The sequence below is a fragment of the Crocodylus siamensis genome, chromosome 4 (assembly GCF_052110815.1).
Source record: "Crocodylus siamensis isolate JL-2025a chromosome 4, ASM5211081v1, whole genome shotgun sequence".
NCBI classification, from domain to species: domain Eukaryota; kingdom Metazoa; phylum Chordata; order Crocodylia; family Crocodylidae; genus Crocodylus; species Crocodylus siamensis.
The window spans coordinates 156,990,744-157,017,954 of NC_143398.1; the positions used below are offsets into that span (position 1 = coordinate 156,990,744).

General features: G+C 46.6%; 1 protein-coding gene across 1 annotated transcript; it reads left to right on the plus strand.

The window, feature by feature from the left end:
* The first annotated feature begins 4,555 nt into the window (after positions 1-4,555).
* LOC149866904 (keratin, type I cytoskeletal 19-like) lies at positions 4,556-11,912 on the plus strand. Its single transcript, XM_090044437.1, has 8 exons — positions 4,556-5,327; positions 6,383-6,465; positions 7,278-7,434; positions 8,351-8,512; positions 8,923-9,048; positions 9,232-9,458; positions 10,030-10,232; positions 11,314-11,912. The coding sequence occupies exons 1-8, from the start codon at positions 4,596-4,598 to the stop codon at positions 11,337-11,339; spliced, it is 1,716 nt and encodes a 571-aa protein (XP_089900563.1). The 5' UTR covers positions 4,556-4,595; the 3' UTR covers positions 11,340-11,912.
* The last annotated feature ends 15,299 nt before the right edge of the window (positions 11,913-27,211 follow it).

The following is a 27,211-nucleotide window of genomic DNA, read 5'->3' on the forward strand; positions in this document are numbered from 1 at the left end:
GATTTCACTGTTAAGCTTCTACTGAAGTGTTTTTTGAAATTGTTGTTGGCAGGATTGGTTTTACAGCTTGGAAACTTCAAATTTGGGGAGGGGAGGGTTGCCACTGTGCTTGGGCTGAGGCTTGAAGTGGAAGGACAACTTTGAACGATTCAGTCAGTGATCAGTATGGCAGTCAGCACTAGGCATAACTTTGATGTGCAGGACATCCCCAAGATCACACTGATATACCAAGATGCAAGCTATCAGGTGCCAATGTCTGGAGCAGGGATGCATCCAAGTGATCTTGTAGAGGTTCCTCTGCTGAAACTGGGCGTTGGTTATTGCCATTTGTGTTTCTGCACAGAGTTCCAGAAGCAAGTGTCCATTGTCATTACAATTTCCCAATCCATATCTTCCAAACACACCTTTCCATGCTAGATAGTCACCACCAACTCTTGCATTAAAATTGCCCATGATATTGATCGTATCTTTGGGTGGTGTTTTCTGGATGAGATCGCAGAGGTCAGTATAGAACTTATGTATGTCAACTGGGAAGCATTGGGTTGAAGTATACACACTAATCATGGTGGCATGCTGTTGGTCATGCAAAGGAAGGCGTAGGGACATGATGAGATTGGAAAGGCTGATTGGTAAGCTTTGTACCCTGGAAGCAATGGAGTTCTTTATCATGAAGCCAACACCTGAGAGGCACCTCTCCACCTGCAAATTACCTGAGCAGTAGAGGGTGTAACCAGTACTGTCTTCTGTTAGGCTTCCTGGTTCAGGGAGGTGCACCCCACTCAGGGCTGCTATGTTGATAAATAGCCTAGATGGCTCATGGGCAACCAAGGCTAAGCACTGCTGAGGGTGGCTACTATCTTCAGAGTCCAGAATTGTATGGATATTCCAACATCCAAGGTGCTGAGGTGTTCTTTTTTCTCCACCTTTTGAGATGGGGGTTGGAGTTTTCCTTTTCCTTTTTGTTGTAATTCATCTTCTTTGAAGATGCCCGCTGACTATGGTGAGCCATCTGGGTGGTAGGGAGATTAGCATTTCTTTAGGCCACCTTTTCTAGGCCCTCTTATTTCAGAGCAAGCAGTGCTATCATTCAAAAGGCTGCTTGGATGCTCAGGGTGCTGCCTGGTGATGACATCATTTCTGGGTCGTCATCTGAATGACCCGTACTCCTAAGCTGCCTGCATGTAGGATTGGGACTGCAGCTTCCAGTGTCATCTTACACCTGCTGTTTTTGCCCCACTCCTGGTGCTGTAGGACTTGAGAGACTTGTTACCTTCCTGCCTGCGCGTGAAACTTTAATGTGGAGTACAGTTTGCACAGACTGTCCCCACTCTTTAGGCCAGCAACTCATGTGCTGTGGCTTAGTGAGCTAGGACAGCAGCAGAGAGGTCTCCAGGTTATAGATTTAGTTTTGCTTAGGTGGATTGCTGAACCAGGGCTAAAGTGTTCCACCTACCCTAGTTATTTGGGTTGGGTCACTATTTGTCTGGAACCTCACCTTTGACCTTATCGCCATGAGAGACCCTACCTGGAAAAATTTCCAGATGGCATTGCTATCAGGATCATTGGGACACACAAGCCTCTCCACCATGGCAAGGCTGCAATCCAGAGACAGGCTTGTCAGGTAGTTGCTAGGTAAATGCTCTTCTCTCCCACACAGAAGTAGGTTTCCCCATATTTACACCAACCTTAGGCTACTGTGATAAAATGATAGCTCTGAGTGGGAAAGGAATGTATGTTCATCCAGAAACACCACTTGCTGCAGACAGCTCTTGTGTAATTCCTTCTGAAATCCTACACAGCACAAGTGAAGTTCTAAGCAATGCAAATTACTACATTAATTCCTATTCATCCCAGAACCACACCCTGACTTCATTTATACTCCTCAGTATAAGTGATTAAAGCTAGATTATGATCTGACAGTTTGTGAATTAAAATACTCTGAAACTTTGTTGGTATGTATTTCAGGAGCCAGTGGGGCACATTATAAAGGAGGGATGGACTAGTGTTACAGCCAATTCAGTCTGATTTGGGAGCCCTAGGTTCTAGTCCAGACTCTGCTACAGACTCCCTCTGTTTCCTTGGGCAAGTCACCTCATTTCTCTGTATCGCTATCCTCACCCTGTTGGAATAACCAGTTTAATGCTTTTGGGGTTTCTCTGTATTGTAGAAGTAATACATGTAGTAGGATGCCTTGAGAATGCGATTGGTATTTTGATCTCATATCAAATCTTAATCAATAAATCAATCAGTTAAATGAGAACAGAAATGACCTTAATGGTGGGAATAAAGTCAGGTCCATGCATCCTTGGATACTACTTCAACACAATAATGATGGCTACCATTGAAGTGATAATGTAAGAGATTCCCTCACCAGGAAACAGGAGATGGCTTGTGGGACAGTGAGTAGGATTTTTGATCTGCGTGCTACACTTGAGAAAAACAGAACTCGGAGAATATCAGGATGGCTAAGTAACTTCAGGAACTTATTTCCCCAGGTTGGATCATATTCTCCCTTATTTGGGTAACATTGTCTATGAAATCAGGTTCTCCTTTCATAGACAGCCATTGCTCCTAATTTTCCAAATACAGGCTACCAGAACCTTAGCATACAAGCTTTTGAGGATGAGCATTTGTTTCCCATAATTAACTGGTTAAGGCTGAATATAATTAATTCCAATTCTTTCATGAAGCAGGCTTCTTTCTCTCAGTGTGGTAGCTAGTACTACTCTGAGTACTGAGTGGTACTCAGTCTGTCTTCCCTGAAAGGTGCAGGGGCTGATATAAATGAGGGATCCTTACAGTTTTTCCCTTAAAGAGCTACTTAGGTGTATGAGGCAGAGGCAAATTATTATTAATATGAGTTTGTAAATTCTATCCAGAGGGAATGTATGTACTAGAGAACAAAAATGTCCCTCAGCTAAGATGGCCTTTTGGGCAAAGATGATTGTCCCTTGGGCATTCCCATTCCCTGTACCTGCAGCCAGCCTTCAGCTGTATTTCATAGCAACACTTGTGCCGAAGCTCACAGAGTTAAGCGGATTGTATTGACTTCTATTACCATAATGACCTTTCCATTTCAAAACTGTGGAGGGCTCTTTTTACTTCCACTTCCTCATCTCAGCACAGAGTTGTACACATTGGCAATGGAAAAGACCCACTAAGTCAACTCGTGTCCATCTCTTGTGGGCTACACTGGAATTCTTTACAACCATTCCTCCTCTCATGCATCATCCATTGTGCATTACCTTCTCTGTGCTGGGGGTTCCCAGACATTTTCATACAATGCAGCACATTATAACTGAGAAATTGCTTGTGGAGACCTCCCCTTATATTCACTGTTGTGTAGATTAGAGGTTCCACTCAAAATCTTTTATTACCCATGTGGAAACTACAATAAGTGCTTTAACTGAAAAATAACATTAAGAAAGCATATCTTGTAATTTTAGCTTATTTTAATTTTGTTTCACAGCTGGAGGAGGAGCCATCCACATTCAACAGTCCAGTATTGTTGCAATCACTTATACGTGCTCCCTGCAGACCCAGAGACCAGTTTGAGAACGCCCAAGCTGCTTCTATCCAGAAAAGGAAGCGGAAACAGTTATACAATTGACAAGCTGCCTAGGAAAGTTGTAGAGCCTTCTTCACTGGAGGTTTTCAAGAAGAGGCTTCATAAGCATCTATCTAGGATGGCTTAGGAGCAGCAAATCCTGCCTTTGTGGAGGGGGTAGGATTACATGACCCTTGAGGTCTCTTCCAACCTTCCATTTCTAAGATTGTGCCCTTAGACAGGCCTAGAGGCTTATACCAGTGGTGGGCTGGATCAACCTGTCTTAAGTCCGAGGTGGACCAGTACATCCAACTTGCCAGTGCCAATTCTCCCTGATGCCTGGCTTCAGGGCTGACAAACGCCTCCTTTCAGCCATTTGGCTGCAATACAGCCAAAGTTGCCTGGTCACAGCATGGAAAAGCTGCCTGCCTGACAAAGTCCCTCAGTCGGATCCAGCCTGCAGGCCAGACTCCTGGCTTATACCAAAGTATTTCAGGTCTTTTCACTATTCTGAGGTGAATTAAATGAAATATCTCCTACCATGGGTGACTTTTATATATCTATATCTCTATATCTGTATCTATATAGATATATATCTATATAAAACCTTATGAAGGATGGAGTAAAGTTTAAATGCAATAATAACAGGTCAAGAGCTCTTTGATGCACTAGCTCTAATGATTTCTTCCCTGTATATAATCTAAGGCACTGTTTTCCTCTCTTATTATTGCAAAGGTTTCATTACAAGGGAAAGCTGATGACTCATAAGTCATTACCACTAATGTATAGTTGAAGTATGGTGCTGACATGTGAAGCATCTTCCTTGTGTACTGGGATTTCTGGAGGGAAATTGCCTTTGGGAAATTATTCTTGGCAGAAATCGCAAGACTAGCTAGGCCCATGAGGATAAACACACTCCTAGTGACACCCAGTGTGCAAGGTATAAATAGAGAACTGTGGGGATGGGAAATCTGCAGTCTGATTCCCATCTAGCTGTGCCTCTTGCTATTGGGTTTGGGTTTGGGCTGGATTATTACTTGCTGTGACAATGAGTTCTGGAGTCAAGCAGGCATTTACTGTCTCCAGTTCAGCAAAGAGCAGTGGTGGTAGCTGTATCAGTGGTGGAGGAGGTGGTGGATCAAGGATGTCATTGATGCTTGGAAGACATGTCTCTGGTGGGATAGGCAGCAGTAAAGGGTTTTCTTCCAGGAGTTACAGTGGTGGAGCATGTTATGGGGGAGGGATAAGCAGGGGTAGTTTTGCTGGTGGGAGCTATGGTGGGAGCATAGGAGGAGCTGGGAGCATAGGAGGAGGCCACCACATAGGAGGTGGTGGCAACATCTGCCTTGGTGGTGGCATAGGTGGTGGCATTGGTGGTGGCATAGTTGGTGGGAGCATACCTGACTGTGGCTTTGATGGAGGCATAGTTTGTGGGGGTCCATTTGGTGGAGGCTTTGGGGGTGGTGCAGTTGGTGGAGGCTTTGGGGGTGGTGCAGTTGGTGGAGGCTTTGGGGGTGCTGCAGTTGGTGGAGGCTTTGGGGGTGGTGCAGTTGGTGGAGGCTTTGGGGGTGATGGCCTACTTTTCTGCTGTGATGAAAAGATAACCATGCAGAACCTTAATGACCGCCTGGCATCCTACCTGGACAAGGTGAGGTGCCTGGAGGAAGAGAATGCTGAACTGGAGTGCAGGATCCGGGAGTGGTATGCCAAGCATGGCCACCACGGTGAGCCAAGGGACTATAGCTGCTACCTTAAGGAAATAGAAGATCTTCAAAACCAGGTAGGACCCCCTTTTTCAACTGTCTTGCCCACTGTAAAGATTTCTCTATGACTGTCTGTTCTGATCCTGATGTAGTATTCAGAGGTAATATTTCGCTGTTTCAGACTGCTCTTTGCAGACACACACTATGGCAATTGGCTGCATAAAACTCCACACTGTGGCTTGTTAAGTCCAAGAATTCACTGGCTATGAACCATATTATTTGTTTTTTCATGTCCAGATTATTTGGTCAAGTTTGTTCAAAGCTGTTTTAATAAACAGATGCCCCAAAAGAAAACTGAGTTCTTAATTAATGAATCCATCCAGTGTATCATCTGCTTCTGTACATCATCCTGGCATTGGTTTTCCAGATTTCTTATTTAAATATTCTATCTCCATAAACTTTGTAGTTTTGTATAGACAGGGAAAATAAATCTAAATTAAAACTAAGTGAAAAAATTGCTTTGTCTCAATTAGTTTTGATGGCACAAATTTAATTAAAAACAAATTGTTTTGAAAACTCATTTTTGAGGAAATCTGGGAGAATCAGTTGCCTGGAAAAAACAAGATAGATAAACTCAGGGAGCAACAGAGAGAGGCAATACATACTAGGAAATGAGGAAAACAGTGAAATGAAACATTACCGACTCTCTTTATGAATATTAGATTACAGTTAAAAATGTGAGGGGTGTTATTGCAGGGGTAGCTCTAGGTAGCAATAAGTGTAATTGCAAAATAGTTTGCCATGAAATTGTATGCTTTGTTAGGGTTGTACTTGGTAGCCATGTTGGTCTGAGACAAAAAGAAATACAAAAATCTCTTGGTTCCAAAATGATACCTTTTATTAACTGTGTTAATACTGTGTTACACATGCATTCATTTTACATGTTTTCTTTCACATCCTTGTCCTGAAATCTTCCATGCCTTTTATTTGCCTGAGCTTGAAAAGTTATAAAAAATCAATTTCTTTTAAGACTGGATAGAAGCACACTGGTCGAAATTTACACTGTGCTACCCCATGTAAAACAGACAGGAGCCTGCTGGACTAAAAGCTTCCTATCTCATTTCTCTTCCAGATTGTTTGTGCTACCGTAGAAAACAACAAGATTGTCCTGAACATTGATAACAGCAGGATGGCGGCTGATGACTTCCGAGTGAAGTGAGTTCATGTCTGTGTTAGATAAACCCCGCTATTCTCCCCTTTTCACCAAATCCTACTTGTGAACCCCCAAGCAAAGAAATTCTCCAAGTAAGCGACACTAGGATTCTTAATTCAGGGCACTTTTTTTTTGGGTGAAACTTCAAATAATTATTTTGCTTTTTGTTTCTAGGGAGCACCTGGCAAAATATTAAGGAGCAATGAAAGAGTTTGAGTGTAAGGTTTAGGCTTCTAAAAACAGAGGGGCAGATCTTCAGGGAGCACAGAAGGCCTTAGAAGAAAATATGCTTTTGGAGATTTATGCTAGATAAGGGTCTGGCATCGTGAATTGTTTCTTGAGGAAAAAAGTGATTTTTAAAATTAGTAAATGATTTTTCCCCTGAGGGACCTGAGGAAGGGCACTGGATGCATAAAAGCTTGTCCAACAGCTCTCCCAACTATACAGTTGGTCCAGTAAAAAATGTCACAAAAACCCTTGCCTCTTTGAAAATACAGGAAGGCTGGTGGGTACTCTCTCTGCTGTCGTGCCAGAAATGGGGGAGGCATAAAAACCTGAAGTAGTAGGGTTGTAGCTATGCTGGGTCAGGGAATATGAGAGAAGTGAGGTTTGTTTTGTAATAAGAAGAAAATAAGTCGTTTATGCACCAGATGGCAAATCCCTGCTCTGCCCACCTAAAAAGGCTTATGTTACTTCAAGACCAGACATATAAAATTGAAAGCAGGGAGGAAGGAAGTGCTGGTCCTTTCACAAACACAATGCAAGTTGGCTGGCTCAGGCATTGACCTTTCCCTCTTTCTTGGCCATGATTTAGGTATGAGACTGAGCTGGCCCTTTGCCAGAATGTGGAGGCTGATATTAATGGTTTACGCCAAGTCCTGGATCAGCTGACTCTCTGCAGATCTGACCTGGAGGCACAGCTTGAAGCCCTGAGGGAGGAGCTGTGCTGTCTGAAGAAGAACCATGAGGAGGTAGGGTCTTGTCTTTCTGGTTAGGCAGAAGAACCAGTTCATGCATTGTCTAGGAGAGTGGAGAGTCCAGACCAAGAAGGAAACTTCAGGACAGCGGTATAGTTAACAAGACAATATTCCTAATGCCTAATCTGTGTTATGATCTTTGTCCTTTCACAAATCCTCTTCGCTACTCCACAGTGTAGAACTTTATGTAGAGTATACATTATTGTAAACATTTTGCCATCAATTGGCTGGCATTAATATTTCATAATTAACATAATTAAGAGACTACAGTTGTACACTTGCTGTAAAAAAACCAGGAATCTAAAGAAGCAAAATGACTTCCATAAATTTTGGAGTGCTCCAAATCACTTAGAAACCGAACAGCAGAACTTGGAAGAATAAATTATGAACTCTCCTCTAACTAATGACATACACTTACTACTTTTCAAAGCTAAGAATGAAAGGAGAAGTATACTAAGGAGCTGACATATTACAATGAACATGGACTAGTAAATTACTTTTGTCACAGGTCTAAGACAAGGAAGTTCAAATAAGATCAGGAAGGTGAGTGGTTTTCATTCATCAAGCTGGATTTCTTTAGAGGGTGTAACGCCAGAAACTGCAGTGGAAAGAGGCAGGCAGAATTAAGCATAAAGAAAAGACGCAACAAAAATGGTAGCTATATGGTTACAGCATAGACTGTGGAAAGAGCATAGTGACCAGATCATCTGCACTCCCACCTTTGATTTTGGTTTATAATGGAAAAGGTGCCTCAGGAATAGAAATTGTGAATGCCAGAGTGGACCCCAGATAGGCAGGTGTGCTCTTTCTACAAAGTTCAGCTCTCTGAGTTGTTTTATCCTTCTTAAAAAATACCTCTACCCCAATCAAAATCCAAAAGAACAGTGCTAGTCTGGGTTATTTTTTGCAGGAGATGAATTGTCTGAGGAACCAGTCGACTGGAGATGTCAACGTGGAGGTCAATACCTGTCCTGGTCCAGATCTGAAGCAAATCTTGGATGAAATGAGATGCCAGTATGAAGCCATCATTGCGCAGAACCGCAAAGAGGTTGAGGACTGGTATTCATGTAAGGTGTGTTAAATGTACAGAGCTGTAACCATGTGTGCTAAGCATCCTTGAAGTACTTCAGAATCAGACACATGTGCACTGAAAGTTAATTCTTGCATAATGGGTCCTAACAGTGACCAGCATTGAACTTGTTTTGATCAAGTTGCACAGAGCCTGCAGGCTGGGCTAAGTAGCAAATGTGTCTGCAGTTGTGAGTGTTCATATTAGAATAACAAGCGAGTTGCAAGTTTAGAGTGTATTTTGTAGAGAGCTCACACAGCTTCTTTCCACTGACATTCTACACCAGGCATCCCTCTAATGGTCGGTATTCATCCGATCACCCTCACGGAGGGTATCCATAGAGGTCATACCATTAGGTTTACCCTACCTTGGATTTTAAAAACTATTTAATGATCTGGGCTTGTATTTTTCAGATTGAGGAGGTGAATCGGGAGGTCATCTCAAGCGGTCAGGAAATAGAGTGTAGCAACAGCCAGGTCGCTGAACTGAGACGTCAATTACAGGCCCTGGAGATTGATTTGCAGGCCCAAATTAGGATGGTAAGTGCTGGGGTGACCATCTACATCAAATCTATGACCAAGTCATGCCTGAATGCCTAGGGTGGTGGGTGATCAGTTCCAACTTGGCTCTCTACAGGCACTGGGGAGTTGCATGGAGAATCTCTCAGCTCTTGCATTCAGTGCATGGTTCTAGTGCCTATGTGTGTTTGTGCCAATTCTTAGAGGGACAATCTGCAGTCCTCTCTGGCTGAAACCGAATCTCGCTACAACAGCCAGCTTGCCGAGTTACAGAACCAGATCATCTGTGTGGAGCAGCAGTTGGCTGAGCTGCGGGCAGAAATCGAGTGCCAGAACCAAGAGTACAAGGCCCTCCTGGATATCAAATGCCGGCTGGAGCAGGAGATTCAGACTTACTGCTGCCTATTGGAAGGAGGACACCGGGAGTTTAGGTAGCCTATAAATGCCCCTGGGCATAGAGAAATACACTGGCACTGTAATGTGAGAGCTAATAACATAAACAGCAAAGGAAACACCCTGGGTGGGGGATCTTGATGTTGTGGTTTCTGCAGTTCCATCCTTCTCACTGATCTGTTAGTAGCTTGGTCCAATTATCAAAATGTAGAGGGCCTAGAGTTTCGACTACAAAAAGCATCCAAAGCTTGAGCCACGCCTCATTCCTTCTGCTGGGATCTGCAAAATGAGATACCTAATGAGAACAGGTGCCTGCCAACCCTATAATTCATGCTGAATTTGGAAATGGCAGCCTGTAATAAATTCCTTGTTTGTGGGTCAAGATAGTGGGGAGAATGACTTGCCTCCTAGTTGTATGCTTATGTGTTTGCACACTGGTTGCCTCAGTGGGGGAGCTGAGAGAAAGACAAGCCAAGATGTGTTGCCCAGGACTTGTTCCCCCAACTAGATTGGGAATGATTGAAGATGGACAATACCACATGGCTTTGCTGATGTCACAGTACTATGAACATTTCTAAGACTACTTTTTCCTTCACCATTCTTAATTAGCTCGAAAGGAGGGATTTCATCAGGAGGGATTTCATCAGGAGGGATTTCATCAGGAATCGGCCACTCTACTGGTATAGTAGGAGGAGGAATCTGTAAATCCTCAGGTGGAATAATTGGAGGAGGAGGAATTGTGAAAACTATCCACACCCACTCTTCCTCTTCCCATTGCCTGCCCACGCCTTGCCCACCTGCTGATATAAAAGGTAAGAACAATGATATTATATAAGGGAAAAGCTTTGTTTAGTCCTCTTTTTCTCCTAAGGGTAGGAGAGAACCTGTCAAATGCATCCTCTGTATGATGGTTTAGGACTGCTAGCGGTATTCTTCCAGAAGGTATATGGGAGGGCACTGGAAAGCCTGGTCTAAACAGATGGCATTAGAGTGGTTATGGTACTGGGAGCACTGCCAGGAAATAGGGTCAACAGGATCAGCACTCAGCAGGAATTCTGTAACCATGAAGTGAGAAGGGGGTAAGGCTAAAACAGGGGTGGGGAGGAAGAAATTGTTGTGGAAGCAGAGACAGCCAGAGAGGAGTTGTGGAAGGGGGTGGAAATGAAGAGTAGAGGGAGGGGAGGAATGGAAGGGAGCGTGAGCGAGTTCCTTAAAACAGAGGAAGAGAAAAGAAACAAGAGAAGCTAGACCTTAGATTAATAGGGGATGCACAAAGGCACCCTACTTGTTGCACTTTTCCATTACACACTCTTGGAAATGTTTTGGACCTTATCTGAATTTACAGCTCTCTGAGGATATGTCTTTACTGATGCTTAGTTCTATCCCCAAGCCTGGCCTTTAGCCCAAACTCACTACCTATGGTAAAAAGACTTTTTCAGTCAGTCTTCCCTCCTCTTGGAAATCTCCTGAGAACTGCAGCTCAAGGTTGAGCTTCCCTGAGCTCACTCCTTCCCAGCAGTGTTTTCAAAACTCACTGGGCTGAAGGCCAAATACACAGGAAATCCATCAGCACCTGACTTCCTGCCCTTCTGTACCCTGCTGCCTATAATGAAAGCCTAACACAGAAGGGGAGCCAAGTCTTTCTAGGTCTATGTCTGCTGAATACTTACTGTCTTTTAGCGTTTGCTGTACAAGGTAATATATAGAGAGAAAGGGAAACGCACGGGGTGTGGTTAATTATAGGAGACCCTTGGGAATGACCCAGTGTCTGCATCCACACCCCATTCTAGCAGAGTCCATCTGTGACATGGGCACACCTTATGGTCTGATGCTGCAGGAAAGTTCATTTGATTTTATTGCATTCAAATCAGGGTTCCTTTGATCTCTCTCCAGTGCCCTGCAGAAGGCTGCATGACTAAACCAAGAAACAAACCTTTTCTAAGATAAGACCTACAGAGCAGATCTGCAAACCGAGCAAGAACCTACCCACAACCTGCACTCCATGCCCAAACCAAGAGCAATAAGAAAAAACTCTTTCCAACCACTCAGCAATACTGATGCCATCTGCTCACAGGGGGGCTGTCAGAGCTGTGGGTCACCCTCCTCCCTAATGTGCTACATGCTTTTTCTATTCTGTCCTGCTCTGTGTGCCCAATCACAACTTACTTGAGTTAATTTGTGCTGAGGTTGGTCATTTACTTTCTGGTGAAAAGGTACTGCTAATAAAACTTTGCTTCTGCCTGATGCAATCAAGAAACCTGTGCCTGGAAAATGATTTCCTTCAATAAGCTTTTGAGTGTCTCATGGTAGGACTGCAAATGGAAAATCATGCACTCAGATACATCTGCGAGACTGTGCAATAGTTCCTGAGAGGCAGTAGTAGGTGTCCTGTCACATGAGGCATCTAAAACTGGATTGACAAGTAAACTGAAGGGGAACACCCTGCCCTGCCTTTATGTGGAAAATGGCCTGGCTGACCTTGTGAGTCTTTTCCAGCCCCAGCTTCAGTGATTATATATGGACACTTCCTGATACTATATGACCCATAAATGTGAATAGGTTGTGTCTACCATCCATGTCAGCAGGCATCTCTGGGTTTCTGACACAACAGTATGCATCATTTTAGTTTTAAGATGTGAACTGGGTACATCTGAAAGTGTATGATTGTTAGACATGCAGGTGGACCTCCTCAGTTTCACCCAAGGACATTTACATCACCGGCACCTGTAGTATCAGCCTTCCACATGCTGAAACCAAGAAATGGTCTTTAAGTGAAACTTGGTTTGTAAGAAGCATCATAGATAGTCCTTTATCTGAATGGTGAATGCAAGACCGGAAGTTTCCTATCACTCTGTTCCTGACTTTGGGAGACCCAAGTGCCAACCCAGTCTGAATTTTATGAGATCTTGACTACCATGAGCAGGATGTTACAAACACCTGCTCAGATTCAGCCTAATGGACAAAGCTTAAAACAGACAAAGTCATTTATAACCCAGAATGATTGCTAAGTACAAACACAGAAATCAAATTTGAAAAAGAAACCCCGACAGCCAGGGGTTCAGAAAGTTCAATCTATTTGAATAAAAAGAAGGTGAAGAAGAGACTTGTCATGGTCTGTAAATACACAGGGGAAAAGATTTCTGTTAAATTTCTGGTTTTATTTAATCAGCAGTCAAAACATCAATTATCTGCAGGGGCTGACGCTAGTAGATAAAGGCAGACTGCAAACTAGGGGCTCCTATACACATGCAGAGAGCTTGCTCCAATGTGCTATAATTCCAGTGTGTTGGAACAGACTCCTTTAATCAAGTCTGCTGGAGCGTGGCAATTAACACCCTCTAGCAGATCCCCACATCATGTGTATCAGCATCCCCATATTGAAAAATGTCAGCAGGGCCCTTTAAACTAAAGCTCATTTGACGAGCTTTAATTCAAAGTGCCCCATCGCCAGTTTTCAGCATGGAGATGCTGATATATGTGATGCTCTAGGTGCTTTGAAGTAGCATGGCTCTTGGAGCTGCGCTAATGAAAGCATGTCTCCCCCCACACACACATCTCCTGAAGCACATGTATAAATGCCCTAAGTGCCCTTTTTCAACAGATTAGAGTAATTAGCCATTGAAACAAGTGGCCATGCAGTGGAATTTCCATCACTTGAAATCTTTAAATCAAGACTCAGTTGCTTCCTCCAAGTTTGGCACTGACTCTACGAAAAGTCCTTCATTCATTGCAGGAATCTCTGTAGATGCATATACCTTTTGGGCCTTAAAAATCCATGAATCAATGTGGAAGCAGACTAGAACAGCTCAACCTTTTTAGCCGTATGGCAGCCCTTCAGAACTTTTTGGAATTTCATGGTACTTGGTTGAGAAACGAGCTAGAATCTAACTGTTGCCACATGAAGGCAGTGGGGCAGGACCTCATCCTACTATGCCTGTTTTTCTCACAGTCTGCCCCTCCCCTGCCATGGTCTGCATCTGAAGGGGCAAATGCAGCCCCTGTGCTATGACTTCTTCTCCAGCAACTCCCATGCCAGCAACTGGAATCACATGAACCTGTGGCCCCCCTGCTGGCTTCAGGAGTATGGGAATGGTGGGGGATAACCTGGGCTAAAATGTATGGCCCCATGTCCACCTGTTTGCATGCCTATTGATAGCAGGGCATGCTGCTTGGAATGCTGGGGCTGTTGGGGTGGGGGAAGCAGCCATGAGCACTACTCGTCTGCAAGTATACTGGGGCATCTGGTGCCTGGCAGGAGGTGGAGTGACCACTTTCCTATTAGCAGAGGGGCTGGGTGCTGCAGCATCCTTGGAAGGGTGTCATAGCACCCTGGTTGAGAATCACTGAATCAGATACAGAATTATTTTTATACGACTGGGTGATTTATTGCTACATCATCCCACACTCAAATATTATTTAAGATTTCTACAAACCATGCCACTTATAATGTATGGCCCAGTTTCTACTCTGTTACATTGGGTTTACCTAGGTATCATAACATAGACCTCAGTCAATTTATATAATCAGAAAACTGGCATCACAGAGGATAGATTCAGGCCTAATTCCTATCTCAATTTATAAATTAATAAAGCGACTTGACTATCTTTTGGAAAATGTTTCTACCACTCAGCTTGTTATGGGGTGACTGGCATGTTTGCAGAGAGCCGAGCCCTGCAAGGTTTGCACAGTCTTTTTGGGTAGATAGAGTACCTCCCATGTTATTCTTTCATCAACAGTCTAACAGAAAAAAACCCCTTTAGAGTCATTTTGGGATTATGACAGCTGAGCTAATAGGACTAGGAATTACTACCAGCCAGCACAAGCGACACCTACAGGGAGGAAGCAGGCAATGCTTGAGAGAAGCTAGTTTTACAGTATATGCAGCATGCTCTCAGTCCCATAGAGACAGAAGTGTGGCCTAGAAATTAAGATATATTTATAATACAGTGTGGCCAGAGCCTCTGAGGCCTGCAAAGTGGTGCTGCTGGCCTCATCCCTCCCTCTTCCCCCTCCCTGCCCAGCCCTGCTCACAGGGTGGTGGGTGGCTGTACTCCATCCCTGGCTGGCTGCACGTATCCCCCTAGGACCGTTGCAAGTACCCCTAGGGGATCCAAGAGAAGTAAGAAGATAGCCAAAAACTGCAAGCTGTGAACATGCCCCACCAACAGACAAAGCAGTCCAGGTCTAGCCTTAAATGCTTCCTATAGACTCCTGAGCTGTACAAAGTAGTATGTTCTAGTGGTGGCCTCTAGTGGCTGGTTCCAACCACATGGAAAATATCAAATGGTTAAGACAGAAATTTCCATCTGAGTGGGTGTGTCTACACATGCATTTATGCAAGCAGGAATTGGTCCGCATCTACACACGCAGGTGTTAAAGCACAAAAATACTGTGTGTAGACTGACTTGGGACTCAAGTTCATCCCAAATCAGTCCACACACACAGTGTTACTGCGTAGTAAAGCATCTTCACAAGCATTACTACACAATAACTAATCAGGTGTATGTTTGATATCTGCATGATGCAGGTATCAAATTTTCACTCAAGTTGGCATCAGTCGCCATATTTACTGGGCAGTATGGGCACACATGTCTACACGTGTGGCCGTACTGTGCAGTAATTTCAGTTACTGCGCAGTAAATACGCACGTGTAGATGCACCCAGTATGTTCAGGTCAGTTTCTGGTTGAAGTGTGTGTGGGAGGAAAAGAGGCTAATGGTGAAGTTACACCTGCCTTTTAAAATCATGCAGCATTTGATGCCTCCTTGTTCTGAAACTCATGCTCTTTTTGTATTTATGTACTTCACCACCATATATGATTACCTTTCCACCCCAAGGAGTCTGTGCTCTGCTTCCCTGCCCACACAATAGTTAGTAAACCTTGAAAACATTTTTGGAGAGTTTTACATTTTTGTCTCCTTTTGCTTACTTTTTCCCTGAAGGTGATGGTTTCACCAGTAGAGAATTTGGACTGGAGGAGCTGTAAAAATTCACATGAAGAAAAATCTGACTTGGCTTCTCCTTGTAGCAAAACCTCTGGTAGTTTTCCATTAAATTGTCCCCTGTTTTACAAAAAGAAGCAGAGCTGAGTTTGCTAGCTAAAATGAATAAACAGCAGATTAACCTGAAATTCAAGTGCAATTGTTTATCATCTGTTCTATGGAGGAATTTTATTAATTTTTTTAGGACAATATGTTTGCTGTGTAAAAAGGCCAAAATGGTGTCTTTTACCAAATTTAATAGGCAGAACCCAGAGATGTAACTTGAAATGTTGGCACCCTGGATGGAGTGAGGGAGGGAGTGGGACTCCTTGCACAGTGGTGAAGTGGTGCAGGCTGCTGATGCCTCAATAAAAGCTCCCTGAACACAGATTGCTTCTGCAGTGATGGCAGAGACCCCCTTGGGGCTGCCAATTTGGTGCTGCCTCTGAATTGGTGCCTCTCTGGACTGATGTCCTGTTTGCATGTTCCATGTTAACGTGAGTGGCAGAACCAAATGAAGCTGTAAAGGGAAAGGGTCATCATATCATCCGGTGAAAAACTCAGTCTGTTGAGATATATTTTCCTTTTTATTACAGGCTTTTCCACCCTCCGTTCTCATGCTGAACTCGCCCAAGCAATGAGGGCAATGCAGAACCAGAGAGAGACATGGCCACGCACAATGTTGATTAAAGAAGGGGAGAAGGTTTTACCAGAAGGGGGTAGTGAGTTGTAGAGCAAATTTTGCTTGGATAGTTCCAAGGGTGTAGCAGATGCAGTTATAACAAAAAGTTAATACTAATAGCTTAAATGAACTGAATCAAATAATTTAGTGATACATAATATACTTGATCTGAGCCTTCAAGAAGCCGAGAAACTCCAACTGTTCCCCAGATTTCTGTGGACTATGCTCTGTTTCAACACACATGGAAACCCATCTTTTACCCAGCTAGGGCCTGATTGGTATTGTTTACACCTGCAGCCACTGACACAGAAGAGAAGCGAATCCTCATTTTGCAGTATTGTAAAGCACTCTGCACTCAGTATTTGCTGAGGTATATGTCAATGCCAGTGAAAGGCCCTGGGCCGTGGTTCACATCTTGACCTCTAGAGGGCACCCTGATTTTACGCTGGCATCCTGCATGTTGTTTCAGCTCACCAACAGCTTGCGGTCTTCAGTCGCATCACGGTATGGATAGGCGTTCACTTGCAAACTTGAGAATCTATGGGAAATTCTCAGTGCTGTGAAAATATTTTGAGAAGTGAAGCATACAGGTGTTCCCTGGCTAGAGAGCTATACTGGTCTCTCATAGGTCACATCTCCTGCCGGGGGCAATACAAAGCTGCTCCTTGGGTCCCCCTAATGCCAGGGGAGTCAAATAATTGACAGCCTGCCATCACCTGTGCTGGGGAAGGCAGCAAGCTATCAATGAACAGCCGGCAGCTGCTGAACAGCTGCAATTGCCAAGGACAGCCCCCTGCCCTGCAAGGGCAGCTGGGGCAAAGAGAACTGTTCTCCTTTCCCCTGCCACCCCGAGCTTCCCTGTCACCCCTTGACCAGTCCTGGTGAGCTGTTCAAGAAGCAGTGGCAGCGGAGCATCCACAGGGCTCCCTGCAGCTTATCACAGGTTGTTCTATCAGGCCGCCAGCTGCTTTCCCTCCCTTCCTTCTCCTTGAAGCCGGGAGAGGAAGACTGGAGGCCTATGGGATGCTGGAGGTCCTAGGGACCCCCTTTGCATCATGTGTAACTGGACAGGGATCACATATGGCACAAGAAAACAGCAACATTGCCATTTAAACAGCAAACAGTATGTGGCAGAATCACTAGGTTTTTCCTACCACAAACTGCTTGAGCACCTGTGCAGCTGTTATGTGTTTTTTCTTGCACAGATGTAATGCCTGTCTATGCCCTCTGCTTTCAGGTGTGGCTGTTTTGGTGACTCTTATAATGAACAATCTTTGGCTTGAAAATAAATAGGTAGCAAAGCAGGCAAGGGAAATATCTGTGGATGGTGATGATTGGTAGTCCTGTGTAAATCCTGCTAACTGCCCATGAGGAAATGGAGAAGATACTATTCTAGCTCCCTTCCTGGACGGCAGATTGTCTCAGCCCAGGGACCAACCTTTAATGGTCAGTCTCACAATGGGACTGAGATGAGCTTGACTGTACTCAGGTTCCCTTTTTCAGAAGAAAGGGTCAATTTAATTCCCACCCTTTCTGGGATGACTGAACCCATTCTTGATATGGACCAAATTGTTGGTGCACTGGAGGTTCTAGCAGCGATTACAACCTCCTCTCAGTAGCCAGAAACCAAATGAAATGGGAGAGGCTGGCTGGCTTTGTAGATAATGAAATATGGGCAGTGTTGGAATGACCCTGGCATGTTTCAGCTAGCAAAGATTGTGGCATGAGCATAGGGATAAGATCAGGATGTTCCTGGCAGTACCAGCCAGGCTGGCTCTGCATTGAGTAATGCATTTAATTTGCCTGCTATTGTGCTTACACTGAGGAGGATCCTCCCTGCTGTTGGGCAGGTCCTTGAAATTGTCATAGTTAGAAGTAATATTCACGTAGCGTGGAGAAGCTCCTATCATAGGCCAGGACCTTGTGGTGCTAGTTGCTGTATAAACACAGAATGAAAGGATGGCCCATGTTCCAGGAAAGTGACAGGTTTTAGGGATCAACAAAGCTTTTCTAAATCTTGGCACTAATACTGGTTTCTGGAAGATCTGACTGATGACTTCATTTACTCCAGACTTCCTCTGCATTGAGTCTAGACTTCATGTTCTCATAGCTCTTTTTAATCTGTGTGGGCAATTTACCTGCAAGAAGTAGCTTGTAGCAGTTCTCACGGTTGTAGATGCTGGATTAAATGATTAGTTAGTATACAGGTTACATATAATGCAATATATAGCAGTGCTTTATTCTCAAAGTGGGTAGTGTTCAGTTAAGGGGGTGTATTTTTAGATGTAGCCACTATGGGGCAGTCGTCCACCTACTATGACTGAAGTGCAATGCAATTTAAAACTGACAGGTGCTGGATGAAGGTGCTGGATGGTCTATCAGCTGCCTAAAGAAGGCACACCCTTCCTGAACATGGTATGCGACTGCATCCATCAGGGTATGAGTCACTTGTCACAATCACCCAACTCTCCTTGGGAGTTTGTACTTATTAACTTCAAAATAGCTACTTAGAAAATCTAAATGCTGAATAACTGTGTGTACTGGGCCATAGCACACATGCAAAGTGTTGCTGATTTAAAAAATAGCTGGTTTTATGGTCATGAAAACAAACAGAGAGAATGTGAGAATAAAAAATTCAGTATATAGCTGTTTAATAACACTAAAAATAGCTCCTCCTATGGAAAGCTGGCAGGCTGAGTACAGGAGTATGAGATGTTGGTGCCAATTATATGCAGGGAGAACACAAGTCTTCTCAGACATTGAATCCCACACCTGGATTCAAGCTGGTCAGGAAGAGTATGACAAAACTTCAGTATGTTATTATTATTGTTGTTGTTGTCGATGTCGTCAAAAACATCGATTTGACAAAACCAAAACTTTTTGCAGGGAAGGTTCATGTTTGACAACATTCTCCACTGAAACAGTTTTTGAAAAATAACTGATTGGTGTAAAAATGTCTTGTTTTGGAATGAAAAGAAAACTAGCTTTCTGGTTCAAAGTAAGTTTTTTGTTTAGAAATATAAACAAATTAGAAGAAAAAAACCAAATAATTTTCTTTCAAATGTTCAGTTTCATACAATCATAGAAAAACAAGCCTCGGAGAGGATTCAGGGGTCATCTAGCCACAGTCTAAGGATGGGTGGGTGGCTTAGAAGCCTTGGGTGCTGCCTAAGAAGAGGGGAGGCCGAAGGGAGCTAAGGGAGCACCCACCCCCACCATCTCCCCTGTCTCTTCCCCTGGCATGTTGCACTTTCTTGCACTAGCCTTGACCAGTGGCGGGAGAGAGCAATGCAGCAGCAGCTATGGTGCAGACGCTTGAGTGAATGAGGAGCATTCTGGGAAATACAGCTTCTGCTGCTGGAGTGTGTGTGGGGCAGGGGGCTGATGCCTCCTTTTTGGCTGCTAAAAACTGGTGATTTTTTGGCCACTTGACATACGTACTATCAGCAAGAAGGGGATGACACTTCCTCCAGGGGCAAAGATCCCCTAGTGCAGGGGCAGGCAATTATTTTGGGTGAATGGCTGCTTACCCAGTTTTGGCAGGCTGTGGAGGGCTGCATGGGTAGCCCCACCTCTTGGCAGGTGCCCCACCCCCTAGTCACCATCTTGGGAACAAAGTCCCAATGTCTTTGGTCCCAAGACATTGGGACATTGGTCCCATGTCCCAGGGCCAGCACCAGTGTGGCCCAAAGAGGATCACAGGCTGGCAGGGGTCTGTGGAGCTGGGCTGGGCTGCACCAGCAGGGAGAGGGGGGAGCTGGCCTGGCTCCATAGAGCCCCCTGCTGGGACCCTGTGCTCCTGTCACCCTGCTTGGGGCCCTGCCAGCACTGGACCAGGGACACTGATGAGGGCCCTGTGCTCCTGCTGGCTCCCCCAGCCACTCACTCCCAGTGCCCCCCAACCCCACAGTACAGGCAGGGGGCAGTGCACAGCCCCAACTCCCTGCTCACCAGCAGGGAAGAAGCTGATGCTGAGTGCGGGGAAAAGCGGCCCCCTGCCTGCCCCATGCTGCAGCCACTCATAGCCCACCTGGGGCTGCCTGTGCCTGATCCAGACAGCACCGTACAGGCTGTGAGCAACTGCAGCAGGGAGTGCCGGCCACGGGGTGGGGAAGGGCCACTTTCCTCAGCACTGGGAAGGAGGCCAGAGAAAAGCTGAGCATGGGGGTGGGAGGGAAAGCGGCCCCCCCGCCCCGTGGCCAGTGCTCCCTGCTGCAGTTGCTCACAGCCCGCATGGGGGTGTCTGAAGCAGGCACAGGCAGCCCCAGGTGGGTGGCAAGTGGCTGCAGTGCAGGGCATGGGATGGGAGAGGGGCTGCTTTTCCCTGGGCCACTTTTCCCCGGGCTCCTTCCCTGCTCGGGGTCCTTCCCTTCCCTTCCCCCCATCCTTCCCACTTACCTGCGGTTCTAGCATGGGGCAGACGCATGGTTCCAGGCCAGAAGCCCCAGGTGGGGCTTCTGGCTATGGGGGCGGGGCCAGGTGAGCCCTGCTGTTGTGGGAGCCTGGTGGGCTTCCCTTGGGTCCTAACTGCCCTTGCTTCCTGTCATTTTTGACAGGAACCAAAAGCAGAGAAATATTAATTTTCTAAATTTTTTAGGGGCTAGGTGCTGTGGGCCAGATAGAATGGCCTTGCAGGCTGGGTCTGGCCCATGGGCCATATTTTAACCACCCCCTTCCCTAGTGACAGCTCCAGCATCATGCACCACTTCCACTGCTCTGCTGTCCCCACTGTCTCAGGAGCTGCAGCTGCAGCTGCTATAGGGAAGGGACAGGGAGGAGGGGAGAGAGGAGGATGGGGTCCCCCAGGCCACAGTTATACCTCTATTATCTAGTCCAATCTCTGGCTGGAGACAGGATCTTTCCTGTTTAAACCCTTTCTTCTAAGTGTTTGTTTAACCTAGGGGTCCACAACCTGTGGCATGTATGCCACAAGTGGCATGGCCAGCCTCTGTGTGTACACATGGTAGATCAGGGAGGGATAGGCAGCACAGGGAAGATAGGGCAAAGAGCAGAAAGCAGAGCAGCAGATTCAGCAGGGAACACAAGGCATGGAGTAGAAAACAAAGCAGCAGATCAGGCAGAGGAAAGGCATTGGAGTTGCACTTAGGGATGGCGCAGGGCTTTATTTGTGGCATGCCTGCCAAAAAGGATGACTGTCACTAGTCTGTCCTATACTTAGAAACTTCTAGTGATGGACGTTCTGCCACCTTGCTAGGATGCAACTATTTTGGAGATCTGGGGCTTTTTTATCTTCATTCAGAACAAGGATTTTTTTTTTAAATCTCCAAAAATCTAATGGAATGAGAAATGTGTTTTATGCCAGCTCTCATCAGGAGGTTGTTGGTGAAATGAGGAACAGCCCATTTCCTCAGAGTGAGAATAATGTCCCATCTGCAGCACTTTCCACACCTGGGGGTCACAATGCGTTGTTACTACTGAGAAATGTTATTGTCAGGGAACAACAGTTGCTAATAAAAGCACTTGACTTTACCACATTACAGGAGTCGGTCTGTAATGTATAATTAAAACATGAATCATAACCTTCAAGTTGATGTGTCACTGTTTTTTCAGTGTTAAGAACATGAGTCATTTGTACTTCCCTGGCAAAGAATCCCAGCAAGTATAAGCAGGGGGCAGAAAAAGATCTTATTAATGAACAGCAGGTGAGGGATTCCAGTCACAATCACTCCTATCTATTCAGCCAAAGTGCCTCAGCTGTTCATCTTAAAATACAGCACTCAGCAAAGGGAGAGTATGGCAGAGCTGGCTCGAGCTCCCTGGCAGAGCTACTTCCCACACAGCTCTCTGATGGCACCACACTTCTCATCCATCATACCTGCTAGTCCGGTCCTCAGCCCCCAAAACCTGCAGTCTGTTCAACTGCAACACTCTCTGTGATTACAGCCCTGGGTTTGACTCACTAAAGAACTTAAATGTGACAAAAGCTCACTCTTTTTAATTGTGTGTGTGTGTGTATGTATGTGTGAGGATGTGTTTACACAAGATGTGATAACGTGCATTAGCTTAATTTAATGCACATCAAGGATGCATGTCTACATGTGCGTGCCTTTAATGTCATTAAAATGGTGCATCTAAGCTAATTGTGCCTCAGTTTAATACTTACAAGTACAGGTATCAAATTTAAGCACAATTAATTAAAGCACATTAATACATGTGTAGATGCGAACTGGCACTAACTTTAGTGCAAGGTCTGCCCAGCCACTAGGGAGCCCAATCCACTGGGCTTTTGGCTGCGAGCCTTCCCTTCCCCAGGCTGCCTCCGTTAGCCGCTACCACCAGTTGCAGGCTATAAAAGCCTATGGCCATTTTGTGTCCTGGGGCGCACTTCATAGGAACTTTCAGTAGTGAAGGTTTTGTGTAGCCCAAGGGCAGGACCCAGGCTGCTGCTGCTAGCCCTGTCCCCTAGTCAGAGATCCTGCTTGGCCACCCTTGAGCGTTGCAAAGGGCTGCAGCCTGCTGCTCCCCCTTCCCAGCCCTGGGATCTTCCTAGGGATGCTGTCTGGATGTCTCTGGCAGCAGGGCCAGCACCTGCTCCCTGCTGCTTCTCATCCCTGGCCCTGTCTGCTGTGCTTGCAAGTCCTGTGCCACATTTGCTTCTGCTGCATGGCTCTCAGTCCCCGGCTGTGCCCCTGCACTGGGTTCTGCAACCAGCTCTCCAGGGTTAGCCACACAGGGACAGCTGCACAGGGGCCCAGATAGCTGGTGCAGGACGCACCACCATGTTTTCCCTGTCCTCCCCCATTGAGAACTGTCCCCACCAACGTGTACATGCCTGAGCCCTTCACCCAGGGCCCCAAATGTAGCCAGGAGGAGGTGCATGACCTCATGGCCCTCTGTGAGAAGGCAGAAGTTGTTTGAGTGGGGTGGGTGCTCAAACACGCACCTTTATGAGGCCCTATCAGGCAGGATGTATTAGAGAGGCCACTCCCAGACAGTGGCAGTGCCATGTGAAGATCAAGACCTTGCAGGCACGGTGGATGGCCATGATTGACTACAAATGTAGGTCTGGCTGTGCCCACAGGACCATATGCTACATGCAGCAGCTGACCCAGGTTTTGGCACCCTGAGACTCAGGCCACAACCTTGCAGTGTACACCAGCAGGGGTGGCCCGGCCAAACCCCTGCATCACCTTGACCCCTCCAGTGTTGACACTTTGCTGGAGGGGGGGCCCTCAGCTGTTCAGTGCCCCACCCTACCCACCTCCCTGGGTGCTGCACTTATTGGTAGCTTGGGGAGCTCTGGTCAGCAGCTGTCTCAACAGCTCTGCACTCCTAGCTCCTGCCATGAGGAGCAGCAAGCCAGGACACAACTGGCCTCTGTCGGTGCCAGCCCCTCTGGCGGGGGACAAGGGGGCGGCTGGTTGGGTACTGGCCTACTTTACACCATGGGCTACAGACACCGGATACAGCTGGCTGCTGTCACTGACCAGCCTCACCAGCTCCAGACACAAGGTAAGTCTTGCACTAGGGGAAGAGCCCTCCCAGTCCCCACCTAGATCCTGTCCCTGGGCCCACCCCCTGCCCCCGCTCCCTGCCTGGTCTGCCTGCATTCCCCTGGCCCCAGATTCCACCTCCCCCCAGCACGCAGAGAGGCAGGACACAATTCAGGAATTTATTGAGCAGTCCATGTCCCTGCAGCTGGGTGGGCACAGGCCTTTCACACACTGAGGAAGGTATCGATGCCGGCAGTAATGTTCTCCTCAGCAGCAGGGGGCAGGGACATGTGGCACTGCTGTAGGTAGTGCTCCAGGTGGTAGTGGAGGTTGCGGGGCAGCCTGGGATTGTCCCCGTGCCATTATCACTCAGGGTCCCAAATCAAGTGTGCAGGCATGCTCGGGGCACCAGGAGGATCATCCTCAGCAGGGTGTAGTGGCTCAGGCACCCTGCACAAACAGCTCATCATGCACTGTTTCTTGTCCCTGCAGGACCAACATATGGATGGAGGGGAAAGCCCTCTAGTCTCAGCAGGGATGCCACTTCAGGGTCACCACAACCCACCTCTGGAGCCCAATGCATATGCCACCTGTGCTAACAGTGGATGCAAGACTGGATGCTCCTGCTCCAGTGGCTGGTGGTGGTGGCAGAGGAGCAGGAGGTGTGGGCATGGGAGGCATGGGAGCAGACGTGAGAGGCATGGGATTAGGCCTAGTGGGTAGAAGATATTACCCTCATGGGGGTGTGGGACTGGACACAGCAGAAGCATTGGGAACACATGGAGGCCATGGAGCAGCAGCAGCTGGAGCAGCTCCAGCTGCAGGGGGATGCCAACCGCTAGCTCTCAACACCCTTCTGGCTCTGATGGCCATAGCCATGTCCACCACTGCCCGGCCCCCACCCATGGCCCTGCAACTGACCCCCACCCAGCCCTGGGAGGAGGCCTTCCAACACCTCCTGGCCATTGCAGCCCCTGGCCCAGCCCCCACCCCGGGTCCCCTGCCACCCACTTGGACCCAGCCCCAGCACTTGTCCCAAGGCCGTATATCTGAACACCTGGAGGTGCCAGGTGTGGCCCTGCAAGGATATGCTGGCTCTGGACTGAGGCAGGCTGAAAGGGAACCACCAGCTACTGAGAAGTGCTGTCTAGCATCACCCGCAAATGAGCCCACTGTCCACCGTAGTCACTCTGGCACCCAGACCCTACGCAGAAACTGGTCAAGGCTGGAGTTCTGGGTGCCTGCCCCCATGCTCTGCCCTCTAGGCATCCCCATGCCACAGCCCCCCACTCTGGGACTCAGACAGAGACTGAGACTATTGTAGATAGTTTCACTTTGGGAAGAGGGTTTTTACTGTTGGTGGGTGGGGAGGGTGGTGGAGAGGGTCTGTGTGTTGAGGGGGGCGCTCTGTGTTGAGGAGGGAAGGGGGAGGGATGGAGTGCGGGGCGTAAGGGCAATAAAGGTATTTGGTTCACCCATGTGCAAGTCCAGAGAGTGGTTCTGGTTGTGGGCGGTGGGGCAGTCAGGTTGGAGTGGAGGAGTGGGTTGGGCAGGGCATCCTGCATCTGGTGCCCTGGACTCTGCTGGCAAGTCTGAGGCTGTCATGGAGCCTGTGTTGGGGGGGCCCTGCTGGGGCCAGCAGGGACAGCACCATAGCCAACAGCAGCATGGGACACTGGTCATTGCTGGTAGGGGCTGGGCTGGAGCAGCGGGGCACTGGATGCTATGGGCAGGGGCGGGGGCTGAAGCAGCCTTGGTGCAGTGAGGGAGCTGGCACATGCTGCTCCTGTGCTGAGTATGCAGCTCCTGGGCAGGGAAGAGCTGGCCAGAGATCAGAGCTTCCAAGATGGCTGCCAGGTTCTGGCAGCTGGCTCTGATTTTAACATCGCTTCCAAGTGCTGGTAGCTGGCCAGAGGCTAGAACTTCCTCTGGTGACCACAGGGGCACTGTGTCTACACGTACTATGACTTGGGACTAACTTTAGTCCCAAGTCATAGTACGTGTAGACACCTGCCAACAAACACTTAATGTGCATTAAAATTAAGTATGCTTATTTGCACGTGTAGACATGACCTGAGTGAGTGAACAGGGGCTAGGAGGAAGGTCCACTGCACTGAAGTCTTTGTGTCTCCTAGCAACCAAAAGTTCTATTCCTTCAACACTGTTCCTTTGGGGTAGTATTTCATTCAATTAAAAGCAAAAGCTGACCTGACCCTTTAAAATCAATATGATAACCACGGAGAAAGGCAGGCCAGCATAGCAGAATTGAGTGAAGGGCAACTGCTGAACTAAAGTAAGATGTTTAGCCTCCAAATGGGTTGTGTAAGGTTCTGCAGTGGAAATCAACCAGAGTCCATAGAGACAATTTCACCAAATGATCTCCCAGCCAGTTCCAACATTTCCACTCTTCTCACCATCATAATCTTTGCAGAAGAGAATGCCTCTTCCTTGGATTCTTGCCTTCCTGACATTTCATGTCTTTTCTCTTGCCTAGCTCCTTAGCATCTTTGCCATCAGTAACATCATGCCAATACATCACTGTGGAGTATGTGACATGTTTCTTAAGAAAACTCAACCAACAATTCCAGCAGTTGAAAAGTGTGAATTTTCATATTGGCTTAGTTTGTTGCTCCAAGTAGTTCAGCATTTTGTTTTTGATAGTAGCTTGTACTGGCTATATTACAGAAAAATGCAAGGAACCTGATGAAATAGCCCATCTGTAGGGTATGTTTCTTCCCTTGCCTCCCAACCACTAACGATTTTTGGTTAGCTGTGTCCTGGAGGATGAAGGCTTTACCTGCCTTATACTTTTAACCTAAGTGGGGGCATCTACACATGCACTTTACTGTAGTGTTGACTAATAAGCTCCCCAGTAAAGCATCACTGTCTTCATGTGTAGCGCTAGTAAGTCAGAGTAAATTAATTAACTTGGCTGTAGAATAGTACGGCCTGTCACAAGTATCCTATGGCAGAGTTACTTAGTGTGCCACAACGCATGTGTCAACAGTGACCAGGGCTGGCTGGGGCATGAGGGTGCTAGTGTGGGGGTTGCCTACTGGCTAGCCCTGCACTGTAGCACCTATATGCCCCAGCCAACCCCTCTGCAGCATGTTAAGCTGAGGCAGAGAACCTCTGGGCTGGCAGGCTGATCCTCCAGGTCATCTGCCAGCCAGGGTTATGCTGCTGCACCTCAGTGAACTGTGGTCCTGGGTTCCAGTGTATAAACACTGCTCCTGGGAGCAATAAACTCTGGCACAAACTGTGCTGGAGCTTATTCAGCCACACTTATTGCATGTGTAGATGTGGCTGGTGTATATGTTTTTATTTTCTATATAAAAAGTCTATTTTTTTTTTAATGCTATTAGGCTCATAGCTTTGCTGTTATGTTATGGTTGGAAGTTCTCCAGGTTAATTAGGCACCATGTAAAGGAAAAAAAAATGCTTTCATTATTCAGAAATTTATATATGTTACCTTTGGTAAAATTGTAAGCACCATTGCAACTTCCATGGAGTTTCTGAAATGGTAAATGCCAAATTTACTGTCTATTATTGATGAAAACCAACATCTTTAGCTCCACATGAAAATTAACTAGCAGCCAGTGCAGCGGAGGCCATGTGTCATTTACTTTTTGCAAGATACACTCATTAATAATAAAGCAGCTTATGACACTATT

Excerpts from the sequence above, each read along its gene's own strand:
- LOC149866904 (XM_090044437.1), top strand. The coding sequence starts at position 4,596 with ATGAGTTCTGGAGTCAAGCAGGCATTTACTGTCTCCAGTTCAGCAAAG. Across the intron at positions 5,328-6,382 it reads TAGAAGATCTTCAAAACCAG|ATTGTTTGTGCTACCGTAGA; the intron begins GTAGGACCCCCT and ends TTTCTCTTCCAG. Across the intron at positions 9,459-10,029 it reads GGAGGACACCGGGAGTTTAG|CTCGAAAGGAGGGATTTCAT; the intron begins GTAGCCTATAAA and ends ATTCTTAATTAG.